Raw genomic sequence first — 18,670 nt, forward strand, 5'->3', positions numbered from 1 at the left:
AATAACCGAAGTGGAAACGACGGCTTTTCCATCGAATTTCCCATCTTGTTGCTCGCGATGACCTGCGTTCGAGGCGAGGAAGGAAAAGACGCCGAAGCAACGTCTTCAGGGACGCGGGTCGGAGGCTACCTAGGTTCATTCCCCGTTTGCTGTATTCTTGCAGAGACAGCGGGCCGATAAGATACCAGACGCTTAGACGGAGGTTCTTCGTGTCGCTTCTGGGTGGAGGTTCCTCAGCGGCGCCTCTTTTATCTCTGACACTGTGTATCCGTGTGTGATAAAGCACAGTCGCGAGCATTAAACTGTTTTACCTGCGGCGAGCTGACTTGCCAACGAGGCTGTCAGGCCGCTGGCGCTTCGTCGCGTTTGTTCTTGCGATGTTTTTAAATATAAAAATAAGCGCTTTCTTTTTGTTGTACGTTACTCGGGAAATAATTTCGTACAGGGTGTTAATTCTGAATTTCGCGAGAAATACGTCATATCTAGAGAATTGGAACCGGAGAAAAGAATGCTTCTTCTGCAATAAAAAAAAGAATTGAGATTAAAGTGTTAATTAGGATGTCGTCTGTAATTTTTGCTCATTATTCACGCAGCGTTATTCCTCGTGAAAATCTTTGACAATTTTTCCTTCGCCAAAGTGTCGAGGTAGGTGATGTAGATTTTTTCATTTTCAGCATAACGCATCTATGAAGTTAAGCCTTGGATTTTGTTAAAGCAAAATCCACTTGAAATTGGCCGAAGAAAATAATTTGTCATCCATTTAGTCGTCCGAAGCTTAACTCGCGAAAAACCGTTTCATTCAATTGCTTATATTTTGGAAATTATCGGTGCCTCGATCCTCTTATTAAGAGAGAAATGAAATTTTCATAAATAGCGTTATCGTTAATCATCGTTTTTCAAACGATCAAATTACTTTCATACGATTGAGAGTGTACGATTTAACAAACAAAAAAGGCACGAAGCACAAACAGTCGACGTTCCCGTTTCGAAACGCATATAGCGATCATCGCGATGACGAACAGTTCGAAAAACTATCTAATTATAGAATACTCGTTGCGCTATTGTTAGGCCGTTAACGTTTTTCCGAGTGCATCTACGGTGCCGTTTGAAGCTTCAAAAGCGCCTGAAAATAGCGGCTGATTTTATCAAGATCGGCCCAAAAGAGAAAACTTGAGAAACATATTACAATGAGTCACTCTTGCATTTCCGCGCAACAAACAGTTCTCTTTCGTAACCTTAAAATATTTAAATAATATGACATCATGTTTGAGGAAGAAATTTCACGTTGACGTGTGGATAATTTTGCGAAAGTTGGTACAAAGGTAAATCGATTCAAATATAAAAAATCTTTTATTCCATAATCTCGAGAATAAAAATTGTGTTGCACGCAACGTTTGCCTGTTTACATGGAAAGAAAAAATATCTAAAGAATATTTGTTCGTTACTGATAACATATTTACTGCAATCCAAAATTTTTTTTATTGGAACAGAATAAACAATTGTGGAAGGCTATGGTTTGAAAAAAATATGTGTTTAGTGTCCGAAAAAATCCTCCCTCAATATGAAGATCCCTGTATTAATACAATATATTTTTAGTATCCATTCTTTTATTTTTTACATATTTTTCCTTCCTATGTAGGATAACGATCGATGCACGATTGTGCTTTTTCTCAAGGTCCGCTTTTTCCCGTCGGATCCTCGTGTTTTCGCGCTCGAGGAAGCTCGACACGGGACTTCCTGTGTCACGAAATACGCGCGGAAGTCGACGGCGCGTCTGCGCGGGAGCGCGACGCCGAGGGTACGTCGTCGCCGTCGGCCTCGCGCAGGCGGTCTTTCGAAACGATATTTTTAGAGACGCGAGTCGCTGCCCGTTAGAAACGACGGTAGTCAAGTATCGCCGTTGACCCTCGAGAAACCGAAGCCACGAATTGCACGACTTTTCCATTGACCATTGGTGAGCGATTCTTGCTTGGATTTGTCCCAGACCGTCCACGAACTCGCGACCAGTCTCGTCTCGTGCGTCGTGTAAAACAAAATGGAAGTTGCCGGCTTGCCTTCGCTATAGCAAAACGATAATACGTAGCCTGTTGTTCGACGAACGCCTCGTTTGCGCAAATCCTCCACGTCTTATTTATTTACCACGTCTAACCAACGACCCGTGACTCTCGTGTGTCGCAATCGCGAAAGCTCGCGAGTCTTTCCACCGTCGCGATCGTTTCCCTCGAGAGAGAGAGAGAGAGAGAGAGAGAGGGAGAGAGAGGGAGAGAGAGGGAGAGAGAGAGAGAGAGAGAGAGAGAGAACGAGGGACTTTTTCACGTAGGCATCTAATCCCGATCAAAACGTCTTCTAAAAATAAAGGCTGACACTACACAGTCGCGCGCGCGACGGATCTTTTTCCCGCGGCGATCCTCCGGCGTCCTAATACCTCCGTTAGCCGACGTGTTTAACATCGACAGTGCCTCGAGATACACGAGCGAGCGAATCCGACGTCCCACGGAATCCTCCGCAGGGAAATTTACCGAAGCTCCCGTGTACACCCCCCTCCCCAGCCGTCGCGCCTCCGCTAAGTGGACAATTGAAACAATGGGTGCGACCAGTAGCAGCCACTTCGCCAGATCGCCCACTTTGACCTCCATAAGCGAGCGCGAGGCGGAAAGCGCCCCGACAGACCGCCGGACAGACTCCCGCTCCACGAGCGATCACGGGAGACAAAGAACGTGCGCAACCACGACGGGCGGCCACGATGCAGCTGAGAATGAGCCACGATCACAGGTATATCGCGTTAATAAGACTTTTCAAGACGAGAGCAAGAAAGAGAAAGATGGAGAAGGAAAACGCATGAAGTTCGTCAGTCGAACTCATCTGACAATTCGACGCGCAGGCTCCGAGTCCCTGCGCGACCTTGAAGCCGGACGAATTCTGGGGCCAGAGGCCAACTGCGCCGAGCCTGACGAGCATGGTGCCGCCGAAACGCGAGACCTTGGTGAGTCGTCCGTCTCCTTTCCCCTGTTGCTTTCTCGCTGTTCTCCGCAGCGGCTCGTTTGCTCCGAATCGCTTTTGCCGCCGCCGCCGCCGCCGTTGCTGACGTTTCGCGAGAGACCACGAAACTGTCAACGTACGTTTTATTAATCGCGCCACGGGCGACTCCCGCTTCCCCGTCGCCCCTCGACTCGCTCGGCGCTGCGGGCCTGTCCAGGACACGTGAGATCGCGGCTAAATTAAACCGCCGGGCATTGCCATCGCCACTGCCAACGTCGCGTCGCTGTATCGCGCGGCGATTTTTCCGCGGCGAAGAGCGCGCGCGCGCGCGCGCCTTTTGTCCCGCCTAGCGGCAGGCCTGGCCGCGCTCCAAACCGCGCTTTCGGAGGAACACGCTGACTCACGCTTACGAAAAGCCGTTTTCACAGTCATTGGTGTACCGCGACATCACGTGCTCGGCTCGCGCGACGCGCGAGAACGCCGCGCTTCACGCCAGTGCAACGCTGCCGACCGACCAGGACGGACCATCCCAAACCGGAAAGAGAGCGACGAAAGAGCGGCAGTAAGCCTCGCGAGTCGCGAATCAACGAGCATTTTCTTTGTTTCCGCGCGGGACTTTGCTCCTTTTCCTTTGCCGCCGCGTCAATGGCGATTCGCGGCCGCGCGCTGCGCTTGGGGAATTGTCATCGTCGTTAGGTCCGTTCTTTTTCGCTGAACTGGGTTGCCTTCAGAGTGAGAGCAGGTAGTCTAGCCTCGGAGGAAAGAGGAACGCGCTAGAGCAAGAAAAGGCCTGCCGAGCTGACCGCGGCGGGATATTGCTGCGAATAATTTTAAATCGCCGGAGGACGAATATTGTTCGAACGCGCACGTTGATGACGCACGAGGGGGTTCGAATACTGGTTCGAATTCCGCGTCGAACCCTCGCGTTTCCAATTCATTGTTGATATCAAATCGATATTAAAGAGATATCGATATTAAAAAGAAATTGTAAAAATTCGAGCGGCAAGTCTATCGCTATAATTGGTCAAATTTCTGCGCTAACTGGTCGCCCTTGAAGTTGCGCGAAATATTGCTTTAGAGTCAGCTGGACCTCCCGGAACTCAGCGGTCAGGCCGCCATGAGAAACACCAACAAGGCCCAGTTCATCTGAAAGGAACGGGCCTATTGTCGCACTTTTTATCGTTCGGCAATTGCGCCCGCGACAATTAATTCGGCCGCGTTATCGCGTCTCCCCAAGGCAAAGCAGGGTCCATTACGGTCCGCTTATTTATATTGCAGTTAACGTATGCCACGCAAATGACAGGTTGGCAGGCCGCCGATGGTCACGGTCCCCCGACGTATCAGCAGAATAACGAAGTAATGGAGCTGTCGCGAGTGATTTCGCAGCTGGCCATGGCCAATCATCAATTAGCGTGCGCGCACAATGCAACGCTGGCGCGCATGGAGGCCTTGTACCTCGAGCTGTCGAAGGAACGGGAGCACCGGAAGCGCGCCATTTTCGCCGGAAACTCGGCCACATGCGACGACGTCCTCAGCAGGAGGCTGCGGGACGAGCCGGAAGAGGCGGTCGTCGAGAGGGATGACGCGCGAAGACTCGAGCAGCGCGTCGTGAAGCTGGAGAGTCTGCTGGCGACTGGTTGGCCGCGACAGTGCGACAAGCAGCGGGAGTCACGCGAGGACGACAGATTGCGCTCCAGAATCGACAGACTGGAGAGCTGGACGCGAACGAGAGATTCGACAAAGGACGACAACGACGATGACGAGGACGAGCGCTCGCGGCGCAAGAAGTCGCGCTGCGAGCGAGATGCGAGCGGCGAGCCGCTCAACGCTGACGAGGACCAAGGCGCGACGACGGACGAAACGGACGAAGCTCGTGGGTGCTGCGATGTTTGTTCCGGCAACGGCGAAACGAGCGTTCCTAGAATAGACGGAGGTAGACCGCGTTCCGCGAACGTAGATTGGGACAAGCCGCGCAGAAGACGCGCGAGGTCGAGAGGTGATGAAGAGCAGGACTCAATGAGGAGCTCGGCGGCCGAGGAGGAGGTGCTCAGGTTGTCGGAGGAGATCGAGAGGCTGAGGGTCGAGCGATCGGAATGCCAAGGCGCGAACGAGAGGCTGCTGGGCAGTCTGGCTGACCAGAAGAACCTGGTGGCGAAGTTGAGCGGGGATTACGAGGTACCGTGCGCGGAAGAGACTTTTCTATCAGTGTGACCGAAGTTCTTATAGGCAAGGTTTCGGACCAGACGGGAACAGCGAGATAGGAGGAGTCTGATTTCTCTCTATTGTCTTTAGTCGGTTATTCGACTGATAACGAGTGTCTTCAGCTGTTTCGATTGTTTTCGGTTAGCCGAAGTCGACTTCGAAACGCAGCTCACTGAAAGTTTCGACCAACTTTTCCGATTGCTGAGATAGAGATGTCCTCGTTCCTCCGAGTTCTCCGAGTTCTCGTTTGCGTCCGCGGTGAGAAGGAAGGGCTCGGTGTTCGTAACTATAATCGCATAGTGAGAGCGTTATAGTCAGGGAGGGGGAACACTCTTATAACAAGTATTACTGTAGTGTTAGCGATAATATGCGTATTGCGACTGGTACTTTTTTGCTAGAACAACAAGATGATACAGGGGCCAAAAATAACCATGACGGTAATTGGAGCCAAAAACAACTCAGTTGTCTGCAAAAACTATAACTCTTTCGCGAGGTTAACAATTTTCTCTTCTCGGTGCACGTTCCGTCGGTGCACAAACTGAGATTTCCCTTTCCGCGTGACACTCTTCGGTTGTTTTGTTTCACTCTCGATTGCGGCGGTTGATGAAGAAGGCTGGAACGTACCAAATTTTTGCGCAAGTTTATACTTCGAATTTTAGAGCCAGAAATCGATCAGTATTCATTGCGCAGAAGATATTCTAGCTTCGTTGTTAATTCAGTCTTATAGGGTGCTACTTTGATTACACACCTGAGAGCATTCCCTCCGCACTATATAGGAACTGAAGGCGCGATACGCGAGCGTGGAGGCAAACTTGCACGAGCACAGGCAGCAGCACGGCGAACTGACGAAGCGTCTAGACTCCGCGAAGAGCGAGATCGACGACTTGCGGTCGCAGAAGGGCGCCGCCGACGCGAGGATCTCCGTTTTGGAGCGGGATCTGCAGCAGTCGCTGCTCGAGATGGAACGGATGAAGAATGCGGAGAGTCAGGAGGCCACGAGACTGCGGGCGCAGCTGACCGAGGAGATGATGGACAAGAAGAAGCAAATGGAGGCTCTGGAGGAAGCTTTGCGAGAGATTGAAAGACTGAAGGAGACCGTCAAGACTGAGAGGAGAAACGTGGAGAACGACGAGGCTGCCCAAGAAGAGGAGGTCGTTGGTACGTTTTGCTGAAGAGAGAGAGAGAGAGAGAGAGAGAGAGAGAGAGAGACCACGTGCGGCGGAGAGATTAAGAAATTGGCATCTCAAGCTTTAGCGTTAGTTTGCGCGAAGATTTGCCTGCAAACGAAAGTTCTGCAGAGTATAGGTTCTCCCCGAAGTTCAAGACAATTTCAGAGAACACTAACGCGTCTTTTTCAATTAGAAATACCGACGGTTGTGATTCGCATGTCGCAGATATGATGGACTCGATGGACGACGCGGCGGAGAGCCTATCAGGCACGCACCGTGCGGCCAGTTTGGAGGAATTTAAGAAGGAGCTTACCTTGAAGAGAGAAGCCAGGCAGAGGGCTATCGCAGCGGTCTCGTCCGAGATGGAGAGGCTCAGGCGCGAATTGGACGCCGAGAAGGAAGCCCATACCAAGACTTCAGGCATGCTGGCTCTGCTGCGTTCCGCTCGCGGTGACTCGCCGAGTCTCGAAGCCGCGAGCGACGAGAAAGCGAAGTCCGCGATGAAAAAGCGAGGAGAGCGCGAACGCTCGGACGACGAGAGCGAGAAAGCGTCGAGACGCGCGAAAGCGCGACGGCTGACCAACACCTTGAAGGTGCGATCGCGCGCGCGCGAGCGAGATTTCGCGAAACCTGAATGCCGCGAAACACTCATCCGCTAAACGATTGGAACGCATTCCTTCCGATGAAGTCAGGAGCGCATTAAGTCGCGATTGCGAGCCGCTACGCAACACCTGGCCTGCGCCAGGTGACTCGTCATGAGCTGAAGGAGCTGCAGTGACAATAGATCGGTTCTCTTTAGCCGAACTGGCTTGCACCTTTTGTCTTCGAAGTGAAATAACTATATAGAGTATAATGCTGTATAATTTAGCTTGAAGGGAACGAAGAGACAAAGTTCCAGTTTCCGGTGCGGCACTAGAGTTCATTTAAAAAAAAAAAAGAAGAACGTCGCAGTTGCAATACAAGAATAAGCCCAAGTATCTTGATTACATTCTTAATTAACAAATATCCCTCAGATTTTTCAGAAACTTCGCTTGACATGCAGAATGATTACCGAGTCACTCGATTCTTCATTCATATAGGGTAAATTCTTCACCCTGTGAATCATCGAGTGAATATTCTTCACTCAAAGTTGAAGAATGAATCTAAAGTCTCTCAAAATGATTGGAACACCTTTCATTTACAGCCATTTATTATATTCTCGTTTTAAATGAAAAAAAATTTGGAAAGTGAAATTGCAACAAAGGCTCGATATTGACGCTGTGAACTGTCACCTCGGCTCCTGTCATGTCCGATCATGACGGGTATCACGTGAGCGTGCGAGCAGTGGCTCGCAATCGAGAGCGTTCGATGGGGAACTTCCAACTCGATCGGGAAAAGCGCCGATTGAAACCGTTTCGCGCAAGCAAACTGTACAGACGCAGGCGCGTATTTCAGGTCTCCGACGAGCTGCGAAATGACATACGATACCAAATCGAGAAGGTGGACGACCTTCGCTACCACTTGGAGTCCGATCCGGAGCGCCACCGTCATCGCATTCGCTGTCTGACGGAAGCGAGCAGTAGGACGCGCGAGTCCCTGAGAGCGCGCGAACGTCAGACCAACGAGCTCAAAGACCAGCTCGCTCAGCTGCTGGTTAGACTGGGCGACAGGAGCTTCCTCGACGTGACAGACGACGCGGGGGCCGAGTGCGACCGACAGTTGGAGAACATCAACACCCTCAAGGCCCTCTACAACGAGAGACTGAGAGTTCTGAGCGAGCTGAGAGACGTCGCGGTCAAGGAGCTGACGGACTCGAAGCAGAAGCTGGAGTACTCCCTGAAGAAGTCCGAGAACTTCGAGGAGGAGCTGAAGAAGACCGAGGAGAAGGTACGGGAGCAAAAACGCGCGCTCGTGACAATTCCATCGGTCGTTTTCGAGACTCACGAGACTGCATCGCATTGTCACTCACACACCACAGGTCGACGCTCAGGCGTCGGAGATCACGAACCTCGAGTCTCAACTGGGACTAACCAAAGCCGACTGCAGGGACCTTCAGAATCAGATGTCTCTCATCAATGGACTGTTCACCCAGATGCTGCTCGGTGCTTCTTCCGCGGACATGGACCTCGATCGGTTGACCCAGCTGCTGCAGGTATCGAATGCGAATGCCGAGTCGTTATTTGCGTTTCCGACGGCTTATACTCGACAGACGTTTACTGTTATCGATCAATACTCGTTTATTTACTTATTCACGGGACTGAGACCCTTTGGTGTGCCTGATGAGAGAATAGAAATAATCTGCAGAGAAATTCGCCAAAGTTAATTAAATACGATAATAGAGTCAAAGAAATAAAAAGATACGAAAGGTCGATAAGAAGAGCTTCTTTCAAGCGAATAATAATCGATCTATATATATTTGTTAGATAAGGTGCAAGTTTCATTACAATTTTAATTAAATCCACCATATATTGTACGATAAGATTCAACACGATAAGACACACAAGTCTTTTATTATTTCTTTCTTTTGTGTAATAACGTTTTACGTTTTATTTGTATTTTTATTGTATCCTGATTATATCGTATCAAAGGGACTATTCTGGTGAATATAAATGAATAGATAAGCAAATAAATAATTTTAAGCTCGTCTTAAAACGTCTTGAAGAATGTCCGGTTGCACGATATTATGATCCAATACGTGAAATAATAGTAGACCAAACAAAATATCCGGGCGTTTTGATCACTGCAAGTCCTGCTGATTTCAACATCGCAGGAGAATCACGAACTCATCAGCGACATAGCCAGAGAGGAGAGTACCGAGGCAGCGGCTTTGCCGAAGCTTCTTCTGGACTTGGTCGAGCAAGTCGAGGGTGGCAAGGCGTCGCAGAAGCACTCGGCCGGGGAGAACAGCGCGGAGAGCAACAGCGAGACCTTCGACCGGAAGGAAGACGATCTGCAGGAGGAAGATATCGCCCACAACTTGCCGAAGGTTAATGATTGTGTAACGATGATTGCTTCCGATTAGCGAATTCTTTGCGCGCCCGCCTCGTCTGAAAACAGTGACATTGACGACCTTACAGCTATGGCGGGGAGCTCAAAGTTACAAGGAGAGCCTGGTCTCGCGCCGGTCTCGAGCTTATTGAGATAATTGCAAAATTATATCGTAGGTGTGGCGGGTTTTATTAGAGCTACTTAGCTGTCACGCGGTGACCTCTCCGAGCGTTTCCGTAGCCTCCTGCTCGGACCCGAACAGCTGTTACAAATCCGTAGACACTCCGGCCGGCCCGACGCTGGTGATATCCGTCAGCAAGACGTACATTCGCCTGAAGGAGCTGATCCTCGAGAAGAAGCACTTGGAGAAGGAGATGAATCGCATGAAGCAGCTGAACGCCCACCTAGAGAGCAAGCTGGGCGAGCAGGTGAGCACGACGTGAACTTTGCGTGCGAGTGGAACACGACAGCGATACCGATTCCCGTGTTTCTTTTGCTTCCCGTCGCGGCGGCTCCAGGAGAAGAGACTGTCCATGGTGTCGGCCGAGTTGACCAAAACGTGGAACATCGTCGGCCGCATGCAGGCGCAGCATCAGCAGCTGCACACGCACGAGGAGATACTGAGGTATGAGCTGCAACAGAAGCGGAAGATGCTGCAGGAGCTGAAGCAGGAGCTGGAGTATTGCAGGGAGAAGTGGGAGTCGGCCAGGCAGAAGAACACAAATACAGAACTGGAATGGAGGAATCTGCGCCGCGAGTTTGCCGCGCGGAAAGCCTTAGCTGCTCATGACTCTTTCAACAACAGGTACCAAGTATACATTATTCTTGTATATATATAATAAATATATATAGAGGGCGTATCTTTGAAGTCTACCGACACAACAAACGTGCAGGATAGATTTTATGTTGAAAAATAAGTAAAGTCTCGGTAAATATGTTCGATTTTTGAGATACACCCTGCAGAATCTATGGGATAGTTGTGAGAAGATACTCGAGACTGTGAGAACTCGAAAGTACTTGTACAATTGAACGAATACAAAATTAGTTCTATCGAGAGTTTCGATATTTCGAATCTGGAGATAGAGTTCGAAAATTCTCGGATGCCTGAAATATCATCAAATATTGCTAGCTCTATCAAACAATGTTCGCTAATTACTGACCGTTCCATATGCAGCGCTGAAAGCGGTTTCAGCGACGAGAGAGGCGATGATACCGACGAAGAAGAAGAGGCGGTCGAAGGAAGGATCAGACATGGTCCACGTAGACGAACACGAAAGGTTCGTCATATTCGAAGTCGGCCACGCCAATCTCAGTTAACCGTCTATTAATAAAAAAAATTCTCCCAACATAGGAGAGTCCCAGAGCGCCGACGCCGGACACAGAATCCGAGCAGCCGACGGACACCGAGCTATCCGAGTCGAAGACTGGTTCTTCGGTGACTTTGGAACAACGCACGCCCACGCCGGAGACGGAAGCGGAGCTAGACGAGATAGAAGTCACGGATGTCGACTCGGAAGCTGCGAACGCAGCAGAGGTAGTTAGCGTCACGACGAAGTCGTGACAGATTGGCCTTGATTAAAATCTCAAACGCATCAATGATGATGCGTTTTAATACACACGACAAAATGCTATCGAGTTGACAAGATTGTTCAACAGCGCTGTGATTCGAATCAAATGTCCTCTCGATTCAATAACGATATCATCGAAATTAATATTTCACATACATTGTTTTAATAACTCGAATATCAATCTCAATAATAGCGCTTTTGATTCGAGAGAGGATTCAAGCGTTCAATTACAGCGTTGTTGAATAAATTTACAGAGATTCGATAATATTTTTCTTCCTTTAGGTTCTGTGTGTTTAATTAAGCATTAAGAGTAGAGGAAGTGGCAGACATTTTAAAGACAGTAAATTGAATCTAACTGGACAGACTAACATCTTTGCCACTTCTACCACTCTCGATTGATTCGTCCAATTTCAAACAGCCCATCGCGGGAAGCACGCAAGAGATTTTGAATCCTTTGGACCAGGCGCTCACGAACGTGATCGAGAATCTTATCATAATCGACGACGAGGAATCGAGCAAGAACGATTCGCAGGAGGATTCGACGGTTTCCGAAACTTCGCGCAGCGATCTCGCGTTGGAAAACGGCTACAACCAAAGCGACGACGCGGTTGCCGATCGCGCGACAGCCTCGAAGACGAACGTCCGCGATAAAAATCCACCTGCCTGGACCCCGAGCGTCGAGTCTTGGAGTTCGTTAGCAGCCCCAAAGGCACTGACGTCCACGAGTAACGACCTGTCCTCTGCCGAGCCGTCGTCTATCGGCTCGTCGGCGAGGCGACGCGACGACGACGATGACGACGTCGACGACGGTGAGATAACAAAATCAGAAAACACTTCGCCATCACCGTCTGTCTGTCACATACCCACCACGACCACTGTGAACACCAGCGACGCGATGCCTGTTTTCTCCATTGGGCCCTTTCCCGCATCCACCGTGTCGTCCATAAAGAGTGTGCAGTTCAGCAACCCCTTGATCGTGGGTCCGTCTAATCGTCTCTTTGCCCCAGTGTTCGGCGCGGCCACGGCAGAATTGGACAATTCGACGGCCAACTTCACCGCCGCCGCCGTGTCGATCGATCGATCCGACTGCTCGAGTCAGAGCGAGGGCGACTCGACGGAGGGCAAAGAGCAGCGAGCCTGCAAGCTTACGGAGAACGTCACGGATTCCGACAGTGTTTCCGTAGATTCTTCATCGAGTCTGGACACTGTTAGGGAATTTCCTACGACTGACCGCGCTTCTGCGTCCTCCTCGTCCACCTTGCCGGTCAAGGAAGAGCCGGTCAAGGAAGACCCGTCGAGCTCGCGGCTAGAAGCTGCGGCCATCTCGACTAAAGCTCGAATGCCGGAGGAGGTGTTGGCGGCGCGGGCCGATCGACTGAAGCGTCTGGAGGAGCAAGCCGATTGGCTGGTGAAGAAAATGAACGCTACGAGCAGACGAGGCTCCGCTCTCTGCACCAGACTGGAGGAACTTCACGACGTGTACGGTGAACCGCCGATCCCGCCGCCCATGCCGGACGTTTTGCCCAGCCGCAGGCTACCGTCCAGCCTGCCCGATCTACCTCGTCAGGTGAGAGGAGTGTAATTAGGAGAGAGAGGATTTTGACGATGGAAGGTCCTCAGCTCGTCTTTTGCTCTTCTTGCTTACATTTTTTTCTCGGAGGTTTAATTGAGATCGCTCGGGAACTTTTACACGTTGATTCAATTTAACGTTCTTGCAAGGTCTCTCAAATATTTTCCTCCGCTTCATCGCTAGACCGTTCGATCGCTTGTCTTTGTTCATTCACGAACAACTTGGACAGTATTATTGACCTTTATCATGTCTGCTTCAAAACTGCCATTTTGAAGATTGGAGCTTTTCTTCATATTTTATTTTCGTCTCATATTTGTATTTTTGCTTTGTTTCTTTTTGTTCTTGGTTGTCTTTTGTTGCTTTTGTTGAAAACAATTTGTTCTCTTGCTGCGTTCTTATAAATGGTTCTTTGTTGTTCTCCTTTTTTTTTATTATAATTGATGTATTACGCATAATAGAAGGCTTCCGTTAATAAGGGTAATAAGTAAGTAATCAATCTGGAAACCGTGGCGGATCATCGGATCTTTCATTCCCGATCTTGCTTGTAGGTTGCGGAATCATCATCCGCCGGCGGAACTCAAGCCACCGAAGACAAGAACAAGGAGTCTGCGGGAGACGAGACGTCATCGCCGAGCGCGAACGCGCCGTGACGCGCTCGCAGTTGTTCACTTGGCGAGGATTACTATTTTAGTCAATGTTTCGTTTCACAGTCGGAGAAGCGGAGCTGAGAAATGCCGCGCGCACGAGACACGTGAGGGACGCGGGTCCATGTTCGTCTCGCGAAACGCGCGTGTCTCTTTGTTTTTCTCTCTTGCTCACGCGTTCGACGTCACTCACCGTAATATCGATGCAATTACGCGCATCGCACGCGATCCCGTGTATTGTCCTTCTTTCTCAATGTATTCTTCGACCTTGACTTCAACGTTGGAGAACTTGTCATTGAAGTTAAAGAAAAAAGAAGAAAGCGGGTTTCCGCGTTCTCTGTCAGCGACATGTGCGAAACGATCTTTTCTCATTATTCCTCGTGGGGATTCATGTGATCAACCGTTCCTGTTTTGTACCTCATACATGTAATTGAATAAAAAGAAATACTCGAAAGAAAGACGTGTAGTTTTTATTTTGCAGTCGATCGTCGTACGTTTGGGGACAAACGATGGACGCTCAACGGCGGGCCTCTGAGGACTTTTTATCTTCAGGTAGTACGCGATACTTGTTTAACGATAAATCAAAAGGCCTGTTTGGCTCTTCAAGTAGTTGAAGGCTCACCACTCGAAGGAATAATTACATTGGGTTTTATATCTCATATAAAAAAATGTTGGTTGTGAGGAGGATGTCTTCCGGCGGAATTGCGATTGCAGTTTCGACATGCGATTCATTCTCGGAATAATGAATGATTTTCGTCAGGGGTGCAAACAGTTCTGCGAGATTCAATTCGGACATTTTTATTCGGACACGCTATCGTGTGTGCTCCATGTCTTATCATATCTTATAGTAGTATCTATACGGTAGAGATATGTATAATATTCACAGGTTCCATCGCAAAAAATTGCAGCTTTATAAAATTCATTACAAAAGTCGTTCTCGCGTAACAATGAGAAAACAGATTCGCTTGTTCAGCACGTCGTTGCCTGCAGACAATCACTACAAAGGCACTTGAAAAAATACTTGCAGTACAGTACGTCGACCGATCTCGCGAATCGGCCGCGAGATAGTGCGTGTGTGTTGCAGTACTTATTGTCTTAAGTCTCTTTACAAAAGTAACCGCTACGAAAGACACTCGATGTAGAAACGTACACACATACACACGCACAGATACGACACACACACACACACACACACGTACACACACGCGTACGCGTACACAATTACGTCTGTCCTGTTGCGCAAAAACTATCTGTTACTTTTATCTACACGCTTCTACTTGTATCGGGCTTTCAACCAAGTTCCGCGAGTTCTTCCGCGGAAAAGTATTTATTCGAGTGAATTCGGCCGCAACAATTCTTTTCCGAATAATCGCCAGCAATCTTCTGCCATTTCTCAAAAAATGGGAGTTGGATTCCACAGCGATAGAACAATGGCTCCTCGGAGCGAGAGAAGTTAGCCACCGACCCGATCGCTCACTTCGTCAGCATTTCGAAAACGCTGGCCTTTAAGGCCGCATTGAACGTATGGAACGAAACGAGTGATGGTCCGCGCAGATCAAACACGCGGAACTTGGTCGAAAACCTGATACATTGATTGATTTTCTTCGGGCTTTCTTATCGAGATCCATCCGAGATACATCCTGCGTTTCCCCATTTTCGCTCGGTTCTGTCCCCTGCCCCCCTCCTTCTGTTTTTTTATCACAGTGTACGCCGGTACACTACTCATTGTCGAGCTTGGCTACGATAAGAAGACAGTGTATTGCTATATTGGCACACTTGGTGTATAATGAGACCGATGTACAAAAAATATACTATGTGTCAAAGTTGTAATATATCTACAATAATTTAAAGTACAGAGTTCTCTCAAAAATAATCAGCGCCCGCGTCGCGCGAGCGCTGCGATCTGTTAATCGTATGAGACGCATGTATAATCTATTATAAAAGGGAAAGAGAAAGAAAGACGCGGCGTGCTCGTTGCATTTTGTTCCACCGAGATGGCGCCGCAGCACCTTTCCGTCCCTTAACGGCTAAATCCTAAGAGTTACTACGAGTCGAATCTCCGAGGTACTTAATGTTGTAAGTTGATATTTTTCAGGATAATAACTTAAGTCAGTGGCACTCTCTGTCCGAGATACGCGCTATTCGCAATCAAGGCACTTTGTATCATCTCGTGTATCGTGACTGTACAGGCTTAATTCGTGCAATTCTACACAGACGTAAACGAATTATCGTAATCAGATTTTCTTTTTTTCTTCGAAATCGTCGTCCCGGTAGCGTAGACAGAATTTTAAACGGCTTCTGCGCACAAGAGGATCAAGTCGTAACACTTTCTCTTTTCAATGAATCTAAATACAAATTCTGTGTCTCTCTCAGTTCTTAATAACAATTTTTGTAATGTAATTTTTATTGCAATTCTTCTCTTTTGATTCTTAACAAGAATATGAAATCTTTTCTTTACAAATACTTTTACTTATAAAAGCGTAGCCAACGGCATCAACGGCAATCGCTATAACGACGGAACTATAAAGTTGGGAGCGGGATGCGTAGAATTGTTATCCCTCATGAGGAGGGGAATCTCCATTTTCAGCGACACATCCGCGGAGAATAACTTAATCCTCTTGCAAGCCACTCGAGTTCGTCTACTCTTCGGCGCCGAGCGGATCGCCATGACCGCGTCCAAGTCGAAAGTGAATGTTTCATCTTGTGAACAACGATACCCGTTATATCACACTACATAAACTCCTTTCCCGCTGTTTCAGGCTTCATCAAGGCTTCATATCTTCGTGTGGCTTTCGTGAAACGTGGATTCGGTGCCGAATGTATGAGAACTCGCGTTGCCGGCGACAACGTCGAGCGGTGACGAGCTTCGCTACGCCGACGAATGACAGGAGCAAGCTTCCGCTGGTGCTTTTCATCACGTACAGGTATGTAATGGTCATTGAATCATCTGCAAGTACCTGTTCTCGTGCTGCAAAGAGCTGAGCGAGGACGTCATGTCGTTGACGATCATATTGGCGCTAGCCGGGAGCGGCTGCGGCAACGACATCGGGTGTGTCGAGCTGGACACGTTGGTCTCGTGCGTTTGCGAGCTGCCGGACCAGTTCCTGCACTGCTGGACATACTCCAGCGTCCTGCGGTAAGAATCTTGTCGCATACCTTGCGGCAGCTTGATCGTCGGGCCCTGCTGCGACTGGCTGATGTCCCTGCACTGTATCTCCGGCAACGGGCCACCATGTTGATCGTGATAGCACTGGTTGCCGTACGCCCATTGGCAATTGCAACTGTACTGCTGATGAGTCGGGGGGTTCGTGCGCGCCTGACAATTGTGCGTGCAGGTCTGCTGTTGCTGCTGTTGCTGCTGCTGCTGCTGCTGCTGCTGTGGCTGTGGCTGTGGCTGCAGCTGCGGCTGTGCTGGATGCTGTTGTTGTTGCTGTATTCTGCAGTTGCTGGTCTGTTGAGCGTTGCAAAGTTGCGGCGACGTTCTCTTGGACGCACCACTGTCGTTGACCGCGTGATGCGCGCCGTTCGGGTGGGTGCAATTGCCGATTTGCAGGCACGGCGACGCTTGGGCCTGCTGTTGGCAGTTCTGAAGACTCGTCATGGCGTTCATCGGCTTGGCCTGTTGGTTCACGAGGTTCATCTGGGAACAATGCGGCGACATCGGGCCGCACTGGTTCGTCACCGATGGTTGTTGGGCCGAGTGTACATTGGGTATCTGACCGTTGGACGTCACCATGGGTCTCGTGCATTGACCGGACTGGCTGCATTGTGAGTTTGGATGGGTCAAGTTCGGTGGATTAGCCATGGGCGCGGACGGCTGCGCGCAATGCGGCGACAGTTGCTGGCAATTGGTCGTTAGCCTCATCTGCACGGCGTGATTAGACGGCGCGCAGGTCTGGCTGGAATGATGGTTGGCTTGACCGGTGGTATTGCCGGTGCAATTCGCACTCATCTGACCAGCGCAGCCGTAAGTCGGGTAGTAAGCGTGATGCGCGTGGTTCTGCGGGCAGTTCCTGGAGAGCTGAGCCGAGTTCTGCGGCAGGTTTTGCGGCGCATGTTGCGGAGCCAAGGCGCCCGCCGCAGGAGACGTCAGTGGCTGATCGCTCAAGTGAGCTGGACCGTAGTTAGAACTCGGCGACATTACCTGGCCGGAGGCAGGGCTCGCTGGCACGTGGCCGCCGCCGATCACTTGGGAGCCGTAATTCGGCGGTGGACAGTATTGCGACGGTGGCTGAGTCGCGCGTGAATTCGGACATTGGCCATAGGGCGAGGAGACGGGATTCTGATAGCAGGGTTGCTGAGCAGCCTGCTGGGCCTGCGGGTAGCAGTTCTGCTGGTGTGGCTGATGGGGTTGGTTGTAATTGCACGTGGGCTGCATCTGACGCTGGTAGTGCAGGGAATTCGTGCATATCGGCGATTGGCAGATGGGCAGAGGGCTGCCGCGATAGCTCACTTGACTCCCACCAGCCTGAACCTGTAACGTGGCAATGACGATTTTGGGCTTAAAGAGTTGTCTCTCGCGGTTACCACGTTCATTGCGAGATGTCGTCAAGGATCGAGCGTTATTATGTCCCAGGGTCTCATTCACTTATGTATAACGATTAATGAAGGTCCTCTTCCACGGAAGAAATACGTCGGGTCAAAGAATATCACCTGATTCAAGTACTGCATCATCTCGTCGGGAATGACCAGCTTGTTCTCCACCATTTCGCCCTCGCCCACCTCGTCCAGGATCACCTCCTGATTGGGATGAAGTTCAGGCAATTGCGCCGACCTCGGTCTGGGCGGTATTGGAGGAGAGGTCCGTTGGGTCTGATTGGTGCGAGTAGGCTCCGACATTCGTCGGTCGCCCGATGGTTGGGTGCAATGGCCGCTAGGGTTGCTCCAGTCGCCTGGCATCGCCTGAATACTCTGCGTACGCAAGTTGTGCCATTGAAGTCGAGAATTGATTTTTCACAATTGTACGTTCCTTCGCAACCGTCGCTCTAGGACTCACCTGAAGGGACATGTTCTGAGTCTGGACGACGAGGTTGCTCGTCGAGTAAGGTCCTTGGAGGTGACTCGGCGGATTCATCCTGCCGGAAGTGGTGCTCATCTGGCTGCTTCTTCTGGACGTGCCAGCGCTGATCGGGTCGTAGAAACTGCCGGGTCCCGCTGGGCCCATCCTGACGGCGCTGACGCCGCTCGCCTGGCTGCTTCGCCTGCTGCCGAAATCCATGGATCTCATGCTGCCGTAGGAAGTGCTCTCGGTGCTGTTGCTGTCCCGTCGCGGCTCGCTGAGCGGCTGCAATCTCAGCTGCAGGTCCGACAGACTCGTCTGCCGCGTCTGACCGCCACCGCCTCCGCCACCACCTTCCATTTTCAGATCGGTGATCCTCCTGTTGAGGTCGCCGATGTTGCCTTGGGGTGTGACGCCACGCACACCCCGCACGTTCCCTACGCCGATAGGCAGGCTTGACACGCCCTTGGCGTTCAGCCGACCTTTCAGACGGTTCCTAGATGTCGGTGGCGGTGCTTGTTGTTGCTGCTGCGACTCCATCCCGCCAACCTGAGAAGACAGGTCGCTAGGTG

The 18,670-nt window shown here is 50.2% G+C and overlaps 2 protein-coding genes across 5 annotated transcripts in view; one reads left to right on the forward strand and one right to left on the reverse strand.

Annotated features, from left to right (window-relative positions):
• The first annotated feature begins 1,831 nt into the window (after positions 1-1,831).
• LOC105181842 (myosin-2 heavy chain) lies at positions 1,832-13,559 on the forward strand. 4 transcript variants are annotated; one of them, XM_025297380.1, is made up of 16 exons: positions 1,832-1,954; positions 2,457-2,772; positions 2,882-2,983; positions 4,258-5,154; positions 5,958-6,339; positions 6,576-6,943; positions 7,785-8,216; positions 8,308-8,481; positions 9,100-9,315; positions 9,494-9,745; positions 9,836-10,122; positions 10,492-10,594; positions 10,669-10,851; positions 11,304-11,694; positions 11,893-12,452; positions 13,004-13,559. In XM_025297380.1, the coding sequence occupies exons 2-16, from the start codon at positions 2,584-2,586 to the stop codon at positions 13,103-13,105; spliced, it is 4,638 nt and encodes a 1,545-aa protein (XP_025153165.1). In that variant the 5' UTR covers positions 1,832-1,954; positions 2,457-2,583; the 3' UTR covers positions 13,106-13,559. The 4 variants fall into 4 exon arrangements, with proteins under 4 accessions (XP_025153165.1, XP_011137162.1, XP_011137163.1 ...); XM_011138860.2 differs by having other exon boundaries at positions 1,833-1,954; positions 11,304-12,452; XM_011138861.2 differs by lacking the exon at positions 2,882-2,983 and having other exon boundaries at positions 1,833-1,954; positions 11,304-12,452.
• Positions 13,560-13,842: 283 nt separating this feature from the next.
• Positions 13,843-18,670, reverse strand: part of ci (transcriptional activator cubitus interruptus) — a 105,105-nt gene continuing 100,277 nt past the window's right edge. Inside the window, exons 10-12 of the mRNA XM_025297387.1 lie at positions 18,096-18,647; positions 17,753-18,010; positions 13,843-17,573 (exon numbers count right to left, since the gene is read on the reverse strand). Of these exons, the coding sequence (XP_025153172.1) occupies positions 16,035-17,573; positions 17,753-18,010; positions 18,096-18,647 (2,349 nt within the window). The 3' untranslated portion in view covers positions 13,843-16,034. The remainder of the gene's footprint in view (positions 17,574-17,752; positions 18,011-18,095; positions 18,648-18,670) is intronic.

Source organism: Harpegnathos saltator, unplaced genomic scaffold (assembly GCF_003227715.2).
Source record: "Harpegnathos saltator strain DR-91 unplaced genomic scaffold, Hsal_v8.6 scaffold175, whole genome shotgun sequence".
NCBI classification, from domain to species: Eukaryota; Metazoa; Arthropoda; class Insecta; order Hymenoptera; family Formicidae; genus Harpegnathos; species Harpegnathos saltator.